The 17204-nt window shown below is 39.5% G+C and overlaps 2 protein-coding genes across 2 annotated transcripts; both read right to left on the minus strand.

Annotated features, from left to right (window-relative positions):
* Positions 1-456: 456 nt before the first annotated feature.
* On the minus strand, positions 457-1221 carry cldn23l (claudin 23-like; the record flags this gene model as incomplete). The annotated part of the gene is made up of 1 exon (XM_079261844.1): positions 457-1221. One exon carries the CDS (start codon positions 1219-1221, stop codon positions 457-459), a length of 765 nt encoding a protein of 254 aa, XP_079117970.1.
* Positions 1222-5885: 4664 nt separating this feature from the next.
* grhl3 (grainyhead-like transcription factor 3) lies at positions 5886-13780 on the minus strand (the record flags this gene model as incomplete). The annotated part of the gene is made up of 14 exons (XM_079262041.1): positions 5886-6003; positions 7168-7232; positions 7373-7458; positions 7579-7664; positions 8640-8790; positions 8880-8955; positions 9044-9202; positions 9658-9752; positions 9957-10068; positions 10730-10969; positions 11080-11350; positions 12052-12116; positions 12207-12381; positions 13764-13780. 14 exons carry the CDS (start codon positions 13778-13780, stop codon positions 5886-5888), a joined length of 1716 nt encoding a protein of 571 aa, XP_079118167.1.
* Between the last annotated feature and the right edge of the window lie 3424 nt (positions 13781-17204).

Raw genomic sequence — 17204 nt, forward strand, 5'->3', positions numbered from 1 at the left:
ATAGGAGTTTTTTGTGATGATTTCTAGTAGGATCTAAAACCGTTCCTATTTAACATCACATTTTCTAAGAAACTTACTTTTATAATATATCACAAATATTTAACATTTCAGTCTTGTTCAGATGCAAAAATACCACATTTTTGTCAACAGTACAAAGCTAAAAGGCATCACGATGCAATACTTGAATCATGTTTCACTACATGTTGCAGTTGAAGGCATTTAACGTACTTCTCTTTTTTGTTTTGTCAAACATTCATCACTTTTTATTTACAGCTCAAATGGTTTAATAGAGAGCTACATCCATTATATTCACATCTGAATTAGGATTCATAAACAGCCTTATGGCTCACTCCTATTCATAAGTGGACTCAGTAACCTTCATTTCATCAGCTGACAGATATGTGAACTGATAAGTGTCTTTCAGTGGCAACATCTTTGTGAATATGAGTTCATTTTCTAACAGCTGACTTCATATACATCCACATCTGTCTTGCTGGTAATTTCTGGGCATGAGTGACAGGCAGGGCAGACTGTTTGCTCCGCGCGGGATGGGCAGGTTGGGCAGGTTGGACATCTTGGTTGTTTGAAGCTGAACAGCAACGCACTGCCTCCCAGCAACTGCAAACATGAACCCAGCCATCCAAAGTAGAGCGAGCCAGCTGGATGCAAGCTGAGCTGGGGAAACCTGGGGTTACGGATCCCTTGACTTGGATCCACCCCAAGTTTTCTAAGGTTGTGGGTGTACACTCCTAATGCAATCAAGCTCAGCAGTCCTGCAATCACCACCAAGAGTCCTCCTGAGGCTGCTACGCCTCTCAGAGGCAGATCAGTCCAGCAACGGACCCCGATACAGGCCAGAACAATGCCAATGCCGCACAGAAACAAAGAAGTGAGTACTAAGCCCTGCGCCAGACGAACCCGTGGATCTCTCTGATATGGACCAGCTACTGGCCAGCACTGTTTCAGCTCAGACTGCTCAACTTGCAGGCAGCTTTCCCAGAGGCCATCAGAACGCAGCAAAAGCACCGCCTCTACTGACCCAGACCTGGAACCCATCCCTTGACCTTTGGTTCCAGCTCGAAGAAAGGATCCTTGCCCTGATATGCTCAGACGTGCGTGTCCCTCTCGCCACTGTGGTGTGATAGCAGCAGTGAAGACGAGGACCAATCCCAAAGGGGCAAAGACAATCCCCATCACCATGGAAGCTGGAGTGTGCATCATTTTATTCTGAAATCTGGATTTAATTTAAAAAACTTTCTGGGCATGTAGTTATTTCATTTTCCACAAAAAAATAAAACTTCACCAGTTCTGAAAATGCCTTGGGAATTCTCCAAAAATCAAACAAGGCTGCTGGTTAGATATTGATGCGGTAGGAATTATGTCGATCTACTCTGAAAAAACACAAGACATCACAACTGTCATGTGCAGTCTGCAAGAGCCAAGAGAACTTAAAATGTAAAAGCAAAATGAATCAGCACAATGAACAGATCAATCAAAGCTTCTCCATACCTCTTCATCCCAGCTTGCCCCTCTTTCAGCTCAAGACTCTTCATCCCCAGTGTCTGAGTGGGAGAAAAAGATTCAGTCAGAAAAAACAAGATGAAAACTGAGACCCATAAAGACACATCAGAGTAAAGAGGAGCAGGTAAAAGCAGAGGTATCACTTGCTTCACTAATCCTGCACTGGACAGAAATAAAGAAGACCAATGGTCGGTGTCTGTCTCTGTTGCTAGGATACAATAACCTGGCTAGTCTCAATGTGACAGTGTGTGTATGTGTTGCTGTATAAATGAGACCTTGCTAGAACCCTCTCTGTGTGATTTTGTTTCCAAACACTGGAATTGCTGCATTCAGCTGTGTGCATTTGCACAGGAGGGAGCTGTTGTCTAAACGTCTGATGACAGATGGACAGATATGACCTTGGAGCAATTCTGTTGAGTTAGTAATCACAGTCAGTGTCTGAATGCAGAGTGAGTTCATCTCCAGTGTCTCAGAGGAGGAAGGAAAGAATACCCTCAGGTACAGAGAGCAAAACAACCTGAAGACGTGTCGTGCAAGTCATGCAGATGCAATCACTATACATCTCTGTCAAACAAAAATATCAAGATGAAAGCTCTGTGGAAAGAGGCACATTTGTACTGGAAAGGCTGTGACATCAGAAGGCAAGAGCTTCATTTTTAAAAAGGCTATAAAGTCTCATGTTAACCTCTTTTCTTGCTTATGAATATAAAAATAGACCATTCATCTATCCATTTTCTTAACGACTTTGTCAAATTCAGGGTCACGGAATAAGGAACTTCATTTAAAGAAAAAAAAAAATCCTGTTTTGACATTCAAAAAATCTGATCAGTACTGTTATTCAGCAGATTTAAAACATTCATCTTTCTTCCAATGCAAAAGATCCCTTTTGCGTTATTATCTGTCATTTTGTAGACATATAGGCAGCACATCAACATCCTGGAAAGAATGATAATATATTATTTATGATAAATTCTTCTCTTGCTTTAAGACCTAATAATAAATGCATTGAAAGAAGAAAAGAATGCTTTTAGAAAGTTTTCCAAAAAAATCTGTTCTGGTTGTGTTTTAACCTTAAAAGTATATTTTACTATTGGCAATGAATAAAAAGGAAGAACTGATAGTAAAAGAAAGAGAAACAAACTAACATTGTGTTTGGGAGTTATGAGATTTATTCATGAAATTTGTAGCTATAAAATGTGCCATGTGCATTGGCAATAGACCTGTTGGGATGAAAATCCGTGAAAAGTTTTTTTGCACCTTGATATCACTGTTTGTCCATCTTGCATAAAGTTACTTTGTTAACTGAAATGGAAGTTCATTCATTCAGTCATTCATTTTCCAAACTGCTTTATCCAATTCAGGGTTGCAGGGAAGCTGGAGCCTATCCCAGCTGTCTTTGGGGGAAAGGCAGGGTACACCCTGGACAGCTTGCCAGTCCATTGCAGGACCACACAGAGACAAACAACCACTCACACCTAGGGGCAATTTAGAGTAACCACTTAGCCTAACATGCATGTCTTTGGACAGTGGGAGGAAGCCAGAGTACCTGGAGAGAACCCACACATACACAGGGAGAACATGCAAACTCCACACAGAAAGGCCACTGACCAAACCCCACCCCAGCCAAGGATCAAACCAGCAACCTTCTTGCTGTGAGGCCACAGCGCTAACCACCATGCCACCGTGCAGCCTAAAATGAAAGTTGTTGATTGGAATAAGATTTTACTTTAGACATTTTTCATGGGTATGCATATGTGCATATCTGTCACCTGGGTGTGAGGACCCAAGTGGAGGTGCAAACCATGACAGTGTCGATTAAATGGAAATGTCCTCCACCACCATACAAGAGAATGTAGAGCCAAATTCTTAATCTGTTCTTATAATCTTTCTTTTTGTTTTCTTTTAGGAAATCTAATACACATAATTGCTCTGACAATGCCACTGCAGAAGCACCCAGGACATCCCGCTTGAGAAGACTAACGTCCTTTACGCAACCCTTCATGAACAGGTCATACATGTTAGATTAAGATACATACAAATGCACCAGAAAAAAATGGATTTCAAGCCAGAATAAGCAAGAAGAGAATACCAGAATGAATAACAGTGTAGTTCCAGAAACACATACTTGTGGATGTGTGTAATGCTAATTGATGGCTATTTTTTGTTATGGAACAAGAATGTTTGTAGTGCACTGACATGACAGACAAGAGAAGATGACAGACACATGGATCTGACATTGTTGTCTGTTTTTGTTTGGACTAATCTAACCGTGTTCATAATGTCTTCGTATATCAAGTTCAATTTTTATGGTTAAATTAGTTTGTGGGTTTTTTTTAAGTTTGAGCTTTATAGATCCTTCAAAAATGTGTCAAAGCTCTAGTTGGAAAGTCAATTGATGTCTCTTTCATAATGAGATGCAGGGACTCCCAAAAATCACAGCATCTAACCAGAGCAGCATATGCTTCAATGCAAAAATGGCAAGAAAATCAGTACTGGGACATCTGCAGAGAACATCTCAAGCATGCAGGTTCAGAGCATTATGCAAAAACCATCACACACATCGATGCAGTCTGTGAAGTCGGTCACTTACCATTCAGGAGGGATTGTGCACATCTCACTGCAGACTGCCGGCAGCCTCTCTGCTTACGCCTGAATGGCTAATAATTTTCTTTGTTTGGCAACAGATGGTTTAGTCACCGCCTCATTATCTGTGTTCCCTCTATCTTCCCAACTTACCCCCTCAGTTTCAATGCCTGCCTTTGCCTCTGCCTTCTAATTCTCTCCGTCTTCGTGGTTCTGTCCTTGTGTCTGTACCTCACTTTTTCCCTCCTGCCACCCTGTCTGTCTGCTCCTCTGCCTCTCTCTGTGTGCACCCCTCTCTCTCTGACTTGCTGAAGGATGTCTGTGTAATATCTAGGACAGAGTCCTTTTCCTTGTCAGTGTTACTAGACAGGGAGAAGTGAGTTCTCTGTGGAACGTGCACAAGTGATTACTTTAGAGTGCAGAGAGGAAAAAAAATTGGGATGTTTTTTGTTTGTTTGGGTTTTTTTTTTTTTTTTGGTTTTAATGTGCATGAGAAGCCTTCCTCCAGTTGTTGTTCTTTTCTTAGCTTATCCAGTCCACATGTCAAAATGCCCTTGGGAAGAACATTAAGTCCCATATTAACCTTAACATTGTTCATAAAAACTTAATTACTATCAGTGCAGTTATTTCAACACCTTATCCTTAAAGCACATCCTCACCCTTTATGCAGTTAAAAGCAAAAGAGAAAAAAACAACACCTAAACCACTGACTGTTCAATTAACTAATTCAGGGGAAAAAATTAACTGGACCTTTTTCATGTGGATGAGTTTTGGGGTTTTCTTAGAGTTACTTTTGCATTCAGTTGTTTTATCATTTCCATCTCCTACTTAACCTGAAAATGCCAATTTAAACTAAACACGTAAACACAGCAAACAACTCTTATCATCAGTGGGGTTTTATTTTGTTCTCATAAATAATACATCCTGAACAACATGTAAGTGCACAGTTTGTCAATTAGCATGCAATAAAAGAGACAAACGCCAAATCTGCCTTTTGCTTTTTTTTTTTAATTTTAGTACAAAAGAGGCAACAAATGACTAATTAGTCTAGCCATGGTATAACAATGCATTAATAGTTAAAAAAGATACATTTTTGCTTTGAAATGATGCGTTATGCAATAGGAAATTAAAAAAGTTCCAGAGTTGTTCCCAGGAAAAAAAAAAAAACTCTGTGGTTATACCATACAGAAATGTCCACAACTTTGGGCTAGATAATGTCTACAACTAAGTTCCTGTGTGGTTTCATGGGTGGAAATGTCTGACTTTAAGTTGATCAATCTGTGAAACTAGCAGGCACCTTATAGGAGGATACTTTTGGCAGTGAAATAAAAAAAAAAGGATAAAAACTGTTTGTGGGGAATGAAAACGCACCGATAAATTTTACAGCGGAAATGATGAATATACTAAAAGCAGCAAGAATAACAACATTTGAAGACAAATTACGCCAACTGCAACTACTTAGAGAGCTGAAAGAAAAGAATTGAAATTTATAGCAATTAGCTGTTTATAAAACACTGTGATATTAAATTCTATTTACATGTATATGTACACATCATAATTGCTTTAACATTAAAACATTCAACTCAAATTAAACAATAAAAAGGCTGCAAAAAAATTTGGAATAAAATTGATGGAAAATCTGAAAATCTGGTGAGGTCCCTTCAGTCCAGATTCCTTCTTGGTTTTGATGGTCCACAGCCTTTATAGTCTCTGACAGGGCAGTGCTTTTAGAGATGTTTTTCCTGGCAGCTGTGATTGTTCATCCTTCAAAAGACTCCTTTTTATACTTCAATGAGTGTGATCTGGACCTGACCACTGACCGTCTCAGATATCTCAATAAGGTAGGCTGACTGGTTGGTATAGTGTTCAATGATGTTGTTGTCCATGTTGACAAAGATCCTACAAACAAAAAAAAGTGTTATTTCAAGGATACTAGGAAAAATGTCTACAGGGTCAGAAAAAAACATGATCAACGTGATGCATGATCAATCCTACTGATCCATGATGCATCAGTAGGGGTAATATATTCAGTTGTTGTCCCTTTTCTCTCTCCCAACACTAATGCTTAAGTCTTTAATGCTTGCACTAAACAGAAGCTCACGCATTCAGCCTGCAGGGACAATGCTGATTGAAAACAAGAGCAAAAGAGGAGGGAGGAAACTGCAAGGGGGAATGCAACCCAACCTGTAAGATTAGGCTGCTTCCCTGCAGTGATAGCTGTCAGTAAGCTGCAGGAAAAACACCCAAAGGTGTTTGAGCTCCAGTAAAAGGTCATACAAGCACGCACAGAAAAAGGACTTTTCTATCTGCCCTGATGTCATACAGAAAAAATGCCTAAACTCAAGTTGAAAAAGTTTAGCTGTGAGCACATGTTTTGTGTCTTTTTCAATTAATTAAAAAATAAAAGACTTTATGGAAATTTCTCTAATTAAACATGCTTTTTCACATTCAGCTTGTTGTTCATGCTGCCTAACACCGTGGATATTATTTTGAGAGCTGATATTTGTAAACTTCTCAGTACTTTTTAAGTTTTTCTGATGTTCTTAAAGGAAATGAAGTACACAGGATTTCTGTTTCTTTTCTTCCCAACTCAATCCACTTCCACCTCTCAAAAAGTCATCTGACTATTGTGTGGTGTGCGGTAACTTCTAACTTGATAGACAACCTTTAGTGGGTGATAGATGGCCTTTGAGGCGCTTATCAAAAGAAACATCTCTTTGAACACCATTTCCTGATGCTCCAAGGAGATGGAGTTATGAAAGCATAAATAAGTGGAACAATCACCGATGACTCATCTGTAGAGCTGCAAAATCTTTTCATCCTCTTTCTTTTGGAAGAGCTACAATTAACACATTCCAGAGGGCTGGGCCAACTAACCTACCAACCCGGTCTATCAACATGAGCTCGCTGAGAAGATGATCAGCTTAGAGCTACAAATTAATTCCTGAGTTTATCCAAATCACTCACCCCACAGGGACTTTGTTCATTGAACTTTTGTGTCAAATCAGTTTAACCACAGCAGTGCTTAAGACATACCAAAGGCTTGATAAGATAAAAACTCACCCTCTTTTGCATTTCTTGTAGATTTTCCCAATGGTGTCTTTTTGCACCCCATACTTCTCTGAAATCTGTGGAAGGAAAGTAAATTGAGGTCAAAGTTATAATAAATCCTCTTGACAATAGAAAAGATTGAGATGTTCTCAGATTGGATTTAACAAGATCATAATTATGAGCATTTTCTTTTTTTAAAAAAAAATGTGATTCTTACGGCTTGTTGTAGGCCAGACAGGGTTGGAGAGCTGAGCATGAGCGCATTGAACACTTCTTCAGCGTCTGTTTTCACATACAGCAGGACTGTCAAAGTGAGAAAAAAAAGAGAAGATTTATCCTCACAGAACAGACGAGCAACATTATATTAGCTTATTTATTTAAAAAGCAGACTTTTATCTTGTTTTTAGGCATTTAAAATTCTACCTCTTTGTGGGTCTTCTCTGCGGGCTTGTTTGTTGAGTGGAGAGCTGCTCTGGTCTCTGTCTGGATACATCCTCTTGAGACAACTTCTGTCAGCACAAACCAACATCCATGTCACACAAAAGAAGTCACCATTCTTGAATTTTAAAATGACAATAATAGTCAGGTGTTGTTTTGTATTTAACTCTTCTTACCTTTCAGTTTCATCCATCATGGGAGTAGGCTGATGAGACAGAAAAACAGAGAGACCAAAGATCTGATTAGACACAACTCAACTGATAAAGACATTGCTTAATGCCCTCCCCCCTCCTCATTGTCTGTATTATACCTTAAAAGAAGAATGTTATCGCTCTAGGCATTTCCCATGACCTCTAACAGAGCCACATGAGCGTGGACACTGATGGAAAGACACAGATAGGACCATCCAATGTCTAATCTGTCCGATCAGGAAAATGTTCTTTTTATTTTTCTATTCAGTACCATTTTTTTTTTTCAAAATTATCTTCACATATTATTAAGCAGGAATTGCTGCATGAAAAATACTTCTAGATTTAATATGTCGTCCATAATGATAATTCTCATTTTCCAATAGCGATGCCTCTGCGCACGCTCGCAGAGGATTTCTTCACGACTCCATAGTGTGGGAAATCTGACCTGTCTGAACAACACTCTCACCACACGTTTTTGTAAGTGTGTTGAGTGAGAGACATTAAGAATATGAGGGTGGTGTGCTGCATATCAGGTGTGAGAAATTACACCAGGTGTCTGGGAGTGTGTGTATGTGTGTGTGTGTGTCTGTGTGTGTGTGTGTGTGTGTGTTTGTGCAGCTTAATCTCAGTGTCGGTAGCTGCAGTGGCTTGAACTTGTGCCTGGTTTCGACTCCAGTTAGCTCATCTGATCTGAGGTCTGTGTCTAACCTCACTTTCTCTGGCATCATTAACACGACCACGCCCCCGGTTCCCAGTCCCTCTTTTTTCCCTGCTACATACTTTCCCACAGTTTTTTCCCGCTCCGCTTGTGCTTGTCCCATCGCCCGCAGGAGCAGAGATGAGAGGCGAGCAAACAGCGGTGTGGTTAAAGAGGGACCTACCATCCTATGTAAGCTGGAGAGGTGTGTCTCTGGAATGAAGAGAACTGGCTGGGTGATATGGTCGTCCAGGGTTTTGAAGAAGGTGCATTCATTGCTGTTGGAGCTGCTTACCAAAGGCCTGTTAGCTGAGAGCAAAGCACAGAAATAAACATTATAAGATTGCACTTTCTTTGATACTGCAAAGATGATGATGCTGTTGATCTGTAATACTTACTGTTTGCATCATTAATGGTCTTTCCCCTTCTCTTTGATCTCTTCCTCTCCTCATCTCGCATCTTTCTCTCTGCACCCTAAAAAAAACCCCCACAGGCACATGGTTATGTAAATGCCACTGAGTCCACAAATGGAAAGTTTATACTGAATGAATGAAACAAGTACCTTATCACAGAAGATCTTGATCTGGCAGGCAGCTCTGTGTATGAGTTGGTTGGCTCCTGAGCTGATGTCATAAGTGTCAATTTGAAGGTTTAGCGGCAGGCCTTTCACTCCTTTCTGAGAGGAGAAGTCTGTGCTCAGAGAGTTGATCCCAATGAACACCTGGGGAATAAGAATATGCCACAGTGTTTTTTTCATCATTCATGTTTCAAGACACGCCTGTTTTAGACAGTAATAATATGTTAAAGAACAGGTGGTGTACTTCCAATGTAAGTTCTGGTTTATACATATAAAACTCCCCCCCCCCCCGCTTCTCTACAGCAGGTTTGGTGGCCCCACCTAGACACCTTTGGGCCACAGAGAAACTTGCATAGGCCATAGTGGCACTCGTCTGAGATGCGGTGACAAAACCCTGGGGGCAAACACATTTCTAGGATTCTTACCCTCCCTCCTCAGCCACTCCCTTTCTCTCCACTCCACTTTACTACCTTCCCTCTCTTTTCCTGTAAAGTTCCACCTGTTCCGTAGGCCGCCTAACAGAGCGGGCTCTTTTATAATGATGTCAAGACATTTAGATGGGATATGTGACAGTGATGCATGCACAGACTTTTATTTACCTTGGCCTCCTCATTAGGGTTCCACACAAATGAGAGAGCATTGAAGGCCACTTCTTCTATGTTGCTGATGCCACTGAACACCTCTTTGTAGTCAGCTGTTAAAAATGAAAAAGAAAAAAAAAGCACATTTTAGTTTCTGCAGAACAATTTGACCAAGTTTGTTGTTATCAGGGTGATTATTTTATCATGCAACATGGACAATAATGGAGGAAATCTTTCTTTTCATCTGCTTAGCGTACATGCTGGTGTGGATATGTGCAATCACTTTGCATGTGTATTTTGGCAAGTGAGGAACATACCAATGTCAATGACCCTCTGCTTGACAGTTGGTTGGCGTGCATGCCAGTGATTCCAGAAACGGAGCTGCATTTCTGGGCTCTTGTCATTTTCAAATACAGCCATCACCATTGTCTAAACAACAACAACAACAACAAAGAAAAAGGACAGAAAAACATCTATATTAGATCCGTTTGTCAGGTTATCCACAGTGTTTACCACCTGCTGAAGTTTCCCAAATGACCAAATCTCCTTTAAAGACCAATATGTTTCATTCATCACTTCAAATCCCTCTTTTCTCCATGACTGTCATTGCTTATTTGCAGTTAGTTAGCATGTGTTTGTCTGTCGTATTATCCTCTGATTCGATTGACAAAGAAAAGGCTGTAAACCATACCACACCTTCCCACCTCCATGTCCACTCCCCTTTTCTTTTTTTTTCTTTTTTTTAAAAAAACTAGTAAGATAAATGTAACTGTGCTGAGCTGTGCTGCACTCTGGCCCCATTTAACTGCCATAAAAATAAACTAAACAGAGGAGGACACTGTCATTTTAATAGTGCAAGCTCAGTGTGCAGCGTGTCAGCGGAGAATTAGTCATACGAGGAGCCGGCTTCAAGGGAGGGACAGACATTTGGGAAGGGTTTGTTTGGTGGCACGCAAAGATTTTTTGTTTACTTATGTAAAGAGAACATTTTAAAAAGCTTTGAAGGAAAGTTAAAACAAAAAGTTTCTGTTTCTCCAAGTGAAGACTAACAAAACAAAAAGAAAAATCACTTTTAGCATCCTTAACTCACCTTGAGCTTTGTGCTTGTTGGACAGGCACTGCTGTCCATCCCCTGAAGAGTGATGGGATAGAACTGACCCTTGTTCAGGTACACCATAGGTAGTTCACTAGACTTGTGAGAGGAAGCTGCAGGAGCTCCAATGAAAAACTGGAAGTCATTCCTGAATCTCTCTGGTGGGGAGCTGGTGTATGAGCCTGAATACACTGGGCTGGAGTGGTTTTCTTGGAATGTGTCACCGTAGGGAAGAACCTGAAATCCACATAAGTATACTTATTAGTAAAATACATGAAAGAAGCTTAGAAAGTGACCATTTGCACAGGAAACATTGTTCAGCTTCCAGATAATGATGTACAGCCTACCACAGTGCTGGGGTCGGAGTAAGCTTGAGTCTCTGGCCACTTCTGCATCAAAGAGTCAAAGATGTTGTGGAGTTCCTGCTTGTCATACGTGTCTGCTACAACACTGGTTAGGGTGGCAAATGTGTCTGAGGTGGTGGAAATGGGCATCGAGGTTATTTGCTTCGATCCCAGCTCTTCCTGAGAATGGGAAGTGGGAACGCTTTCGGAGAAAATCTTCATGACATTGGCAGATGCCTCAAGCGCAGCGAGGTCGCCGATGTTGGCCAGACTCCTGCCAGGTTGGAAAGAGGGAAAAGATTTAATGATACCAGAAAATACAACTTTTTGAGGTCATCACTGCTTGGTTGTCAACAGAGAAAAGAGAACTAACAACTGGAGCATACACAGGCTGTGCATACATAGAGCAGTCAGTAAAAGCAGTAATGGTGTCTCAATACACAAAACTACTGCAAAAAGCAGCTTGTAGAAGGCAGGGTTTGAGCCTGGGTGGGAACTATTTGTTTCCTAATCCAGCCTTTTTTCTACCTTCTCCATGTTTGAGTTTCTCCATTGAAAATGTCTGGGGACAACACTGTGCCCCAACAATGGGCTTTTCGGAACAGCAGGGAGGACGAGGGAGGACAGAAGGAGGAAAAGACAACAATCTGATATCTTGTGAAACTCAGAATTGAAGACGGTGGTAGAGAAAGAACAGTGGATTGGGAGAAATGGAGAGGTGGTCAGTAGTCCCTTCCACTGCTTGACAAAAGAATAACCAACTCGTGATTTTATAGCCTCCTAAATCACAACCTTTTCTTTTTTTTAACAATCACTTTCTCAAATTCGGTTTTGTGACAGAAAAATTAAACAAATTTAGTGCTTTAGAAACAACTAGAAACAAGAAGAAAACACTTTTCTTTCAGTTTGACGCTAATATTTGAGATGTTTTTGGATAATAAACATATTTCTTGGTACTGTTTCCAGTAGGCTCACCTCTCTGTTGGCTTGCAGATGCCGGTAGCACGGTTGCCAAGAGCAACTTTCTGTTCCTTTTGGTTCTGGAAAAAGAAAAATAAGAAAGTAATACTTGAAGTTAAAGATAAATGGAGTTGATTTTTCTTCAGAAGTACAAAGTCTTGGTTATTTACCCTGCACTGTTCCTGAAGCATTGTTAGAGCTGCCAGGTTGTCTCCAGGATGCAGTCTGGGTTTGGAGTGATTTTGTTCAGAAACAGGGTTTTCCAGGTAGGACCAGGAGTCCATCATGTAGTTTGTGTAATGATTATAGTTGAAGTTCTCACTTTGAAAGACCAGTCCCAGGGTCCTAAAGTAATAACAGAGTATAACAGTTAAAATAAAAACAATTAAAAAAACGAAGAAAATATTGTAAAAGATGCCTGATGAATAATTGATTCCCCATTTATGTCACACAGACTTTGACGGAGTAATCCACTCCATGTAGAGCAGTGCCTGAGCCTCGGAGCAGTGCACATACTTGCCCTTTAGCATGAAGGGTTTCGATTGCAAAACCTTACAGCTGAGTAATATCCCTCCAGTGCAGGAGTGTCCAAAAGGTTTTTAAAAATGCACATAAATAAGCACAATAATACAAGTTAGTTTTCTAGCAACATGAGGTGAGCAGGAAGTACATGTGAAGATTTACTTACTTTGTAAACACAAACACGCAATTGCCACTGAGGAAAGCTCCCATTTTTAATTTCAGTTGCAAGGTAAAAAGAAAAAAAAAATCGAAAGCTACAGCGTGGTATTCTAAGGGTCTGATTTGTTTGGAAAGACTCACTGTGACACTGGATTGTAAACATGAAGCCTGCCAGGATAAACCCCCTTCAGAGTTAGTCTGAGGTGGCTGATGAACAAATAGCTGCAGTTTAGCTTGTATAAACAGTTAATCAAATGTGCTGACAGGAAGAAAAGACCACAGCTTTTCAAAAGCACAGCAGAACCAGAGCACTAGCAGGGATTAATTAAAAAGTGCTAAGTATTTTTAAACAAAGCTAATATTGAGGCACAGAGTGTATTTTAACGTGTTTGGACATCAAACTTTGATTTTAAATTCCATCTTGAGGTTTAAAACTCTCGCAAATGAAACTCGCACACCTGCACATGATTGCACTTGTCCCTCAGACAGGTGCATTAAACATACAGTATCCCCGGCTTAAACCAACCGAGAGCATCTGTCTTCTTCACAGACGGATTAAGGTGGGCTCGTGTCTGCAGTTTCAACTTTATGTAATTCAATGCATCACATGCTGTCATTGCTTTCTGTCTCTATCTAACACCTCCAGAGGAGATTCTTATTTCCCATTCTCCTTTTGTGATCTGTAGCCCCTTGGGTTAGTAACATCACAAGCCGAAACAGACTCACTACAACCACAGTTCCGGCTGTGTGTGAAAGTGTGTGTGTTTGTTACAACTATCCATATCAATTTTCTAAGTGAAAGACCTCCCTAAAAAAGGTTTTTTTTTTTAACATTTGGGTTTCATTGCATAAAAGGTTAGAGGGGGGTTCTGATCCCCTGGTTTGGAGCCTCTTATGAGTCATTTGCTGTATTAAATCACACTTAACTAGTAACAAAGAGTAGTTTGTTACTAACAGAAGCTTGTTACTGGTTAAGTGTGGAAGAAAACAGAACAAAGTTCAGATTTTTAATCAATGTAGTATAAAAGAAAATTGAAAGAACTTACTCAGTCTCTTTGGTCATGTCTCCAGTCCAAATCACCTTGAGCAGGGTCCTGTTAAATCAACTCTTTTGTTGTTTTTGTGTACTTTTCTCTCTGTGTCTCTCTAGCAGAGACGAACAGTGACACACGGATGAGTCAAGTGGTGTGATTCCCTCTGAACAGGGCCCAAATTTATTTCATGTCAGCACAGATTCTTTCTTCTCTTCTCTGATTGGCTGAGAGCTGTGCAACAGGTGTCTGATAGGACAGGTGGGGGGAAACTTGTATGAGAGTGTGCAGCCAGGAGATCATTTTGCATGACAATCCAAGGCAGGAGTGTTTTGAATCTCATTATTGAATGACAAAAAAGAGTGAGATTGGGGATCCCTAATGTGTGGAAGTTTTGGTAATGACTCTGAGAAAGACAAGTAAAGGAAGGGCAACACTTTAACACATGTTAATGGTTTCTCAGTATCATTTTTTTCACTGTCTTTTCATTTCCATCTCAGACACAAGTTTTGGTTTCTTTCCTATCTCGGAGTGATAAGTCCTGAAGAGAAGCTCAATTTTAAGTAGCAAAGTTAAATGCAAGTTAAAGTTACAAGCACAATAATGTGAATTTATTTGTATAAGTTCTGATTTTTTAAAATGCACTGGGATTCTTTTTCCCTTCAATGTCTAACTTTAAATCTCCACAACAAACTATGTCAAACCGTTTACTCCAGCTTACTCACTTCAGAATAAGAGCACAAATACATGAAATACAAAACGCAGACAAAGAAGAAAGAATAACGTTAATGTATTTATTTAAAAAAACAAAATCATGGGTTTTTTTTGTTTTTTTTAAATGTGTGCTACAACCAATATATGATTAATAGATGATTATACAAAAGTGCAAAGGAACATTCGGTAAACTCCTATTAGAGGTTTGTAGAATGATCCTTTTCACGGCTTTATCATTTCATAAAGGTAATGAATCACAGATGCACAGTTAGCTGCACTTTGCAGTTATGATTTAAATCATGTTGAAAATAATTTTGTTATGCAATGAAAATGAGACTTTTTCGATTTAAGGCTTCAGTAGAACTGAGGTGAAACAAATGAGCAAATCATAACTAAAACAGAAACTCTTCCTATGCAGGAAAGCCTCAACTTGCACCTTTGGCTGCCTGTAACTTGCGTTATGAAGTCTTATCACCTACCACCCACACACACACACACACACACACACACACACACACACACACACTCAGCAAGTGAATGAATGCATGTTGGTGTTTATCTGCTTGTTCTTGTATGTACGATTTAACTCCTGAGGGAATCTGGCATGCAAACACAAATGGGTGCGTGCTGCACGCCTTGCCCACACCTTCACGCACACTCGTAAAGAATATTAAACACACAAACACACAGAGCCCCTGTGGGCAAATTGGTTTTAAATGAAAAGAGAAAGAAAGAGAAAGAAACCATTTCATGTATGACATTACCCTCGTCAGCTTGCAGTACATGTGTCCTGGAAAAAATTCTAGATAATTCTCATTAACTAGTTCATTGCCATAAATACTAATACACTGCACGTTTAGATGTGGATCAACATCTCGGTGATTCTTATTCTTTCATTAGTGCCATAAAATGAACACACTTAAATGGCTGTTTTCTTTTTTTTTTTTTTTTTTTTTTTTTATCACTTGTTGTCTCTGTTCTGATAAACCAGAAGATAAATACTTCAAGATCCAGATTCATTCATCTAATATCAAGACTTCAGTACATCAGTCAGTACGTGAAGAAGAGCAATATTTAAAACACACGTTGTAGCGACAGTGAAACGCTTTCAGTTTTTGAGATGTTTGCATTCAGTTGTTTTATAAGGTCCATGCTTAGATTAGACTCTTACATGCCTCATTCCATTTTTAGTTTTTAGTAGTTTCACAGAAAATGTTGTGTTTGCTTTCAAAGTTTACTTTTTACTTTGACTTGTAAAATGGAAAACATGAGCAAACAGTCCACATGATTCATTTTTAAATAAACATGAAGTTCTAACTTAGTTTGTCAGAAGGATTTGTTTCTATTATTTGTCACACATCAGTGTGGCATTTGATATGTATTTTCAGACATTATACAACCATTTATTTCTAAAGGTTTGGTGTCTTGATCGTCCAGACATTAGTTTAATCACCACCCATGTTGTTTACAATGAATTTTTAATTACTGTGAAAAAAGCAACAATGCATACTGTATTGCAATGGTACCAAACCACAAGCTGAAACTGAAGTTTCAAAACCTGATTTTCCTTTCATGAAATAGACAAGCATACAAAAATGTCTGCATTTAGTAGAAAATGTTATTTTATATAAACAAGTAGTTTTAAGATAAGAGTTGATTTAAAAAAAAAATAAAATTATTTACTCAATGGTGAAATAAATGTTAACCATTTTGCAACCCATTGTTTGGACACATGAAAAAAAAAAAACACAGAAGGCACCTCATATACTTTTATTCTCCAGTTTTCATTAAAGAAACAAAAAAGTAAAATGAAATTTCCAACAGACCCAGAAATGCCCTACAAAGCTACCTATGAAAAACTTGTGTGATCACATACAGTTACTTTAGACATCGTTCATCACTCATTTAATAAATATGAACTTAACTAGCTGATTTGAGATAAAAGGTACAAGAATCTTGATTTTATTTCTGAATGATATTTTTTGACGGTAAGATTAATTTCAAATTAAGCTCTCTTTTCCAATTTACTGCTACTAGAAGTCGCCCAAAAAATCTTGATGCTTTTGTACAACAGACTGGTAGAAAATGAATACCTTTAATAAGCCTGTCGTTAAAATTTAGTCGGTCCTCCCTCTATTATATCTGTTTTCATATCAGACTTATAGATGATATAAGTCGCATGCTAACCTCAGGTCTGTCTGGGTGAAAAACAACAAGAGAAGCAAAGAAAGATGAATTTCACAAGATGCTCAAACTGAAATTGCCTTGAAAACTCATCAAGACTCAAGTACCGAGCCCCTTCTGCCTGTTGTGTGACTGTTAGTGTGCATGTGACTGTGCGCGTCCGGCCATGCATGGTGGCACATAAACAGACGTCAGGACTCGTTCTACGCTCGGCTGCTGCTGAGAAGGGATTGCTCTCATCACCTCTCTCCTTCCAATGCGTCCCTCTTTGCCCTCCCCTTGTCTTCCACTCACTCTTCCTTTCACCTCCTTCTCCTCCTCCATTCCCTTAATACCGTTTGGCTCATTATGTCTTTCCTGCTCTCACCACTTGAGAGTAATTTCAACATGCCTTAAACCCTCAACTCATTTTAAGAATCTTACACCAATGACACGCAAGATGAAGAAACAACGCAAAGAGACGTTAATTCTTTTGTTCTGTGGTAGATCCTTCTCATCCACTCTTCCACACTTCAGATATCTCACATCTTTTTCCTCTACTGCTATCTTTTCATCGAT

The sequence above is a fragment of the Telmatherina bonti genome (assembly GCF_933228915.1).
Source record: "Telmatherina bonti genome assembly, chromosome: 22".
NCBI lineage: Eukaryota > Metazoa > Chordata > Actinopteri > Atheriniformes > Telmatherinidae > Telmatherina > Telmatherina bonti.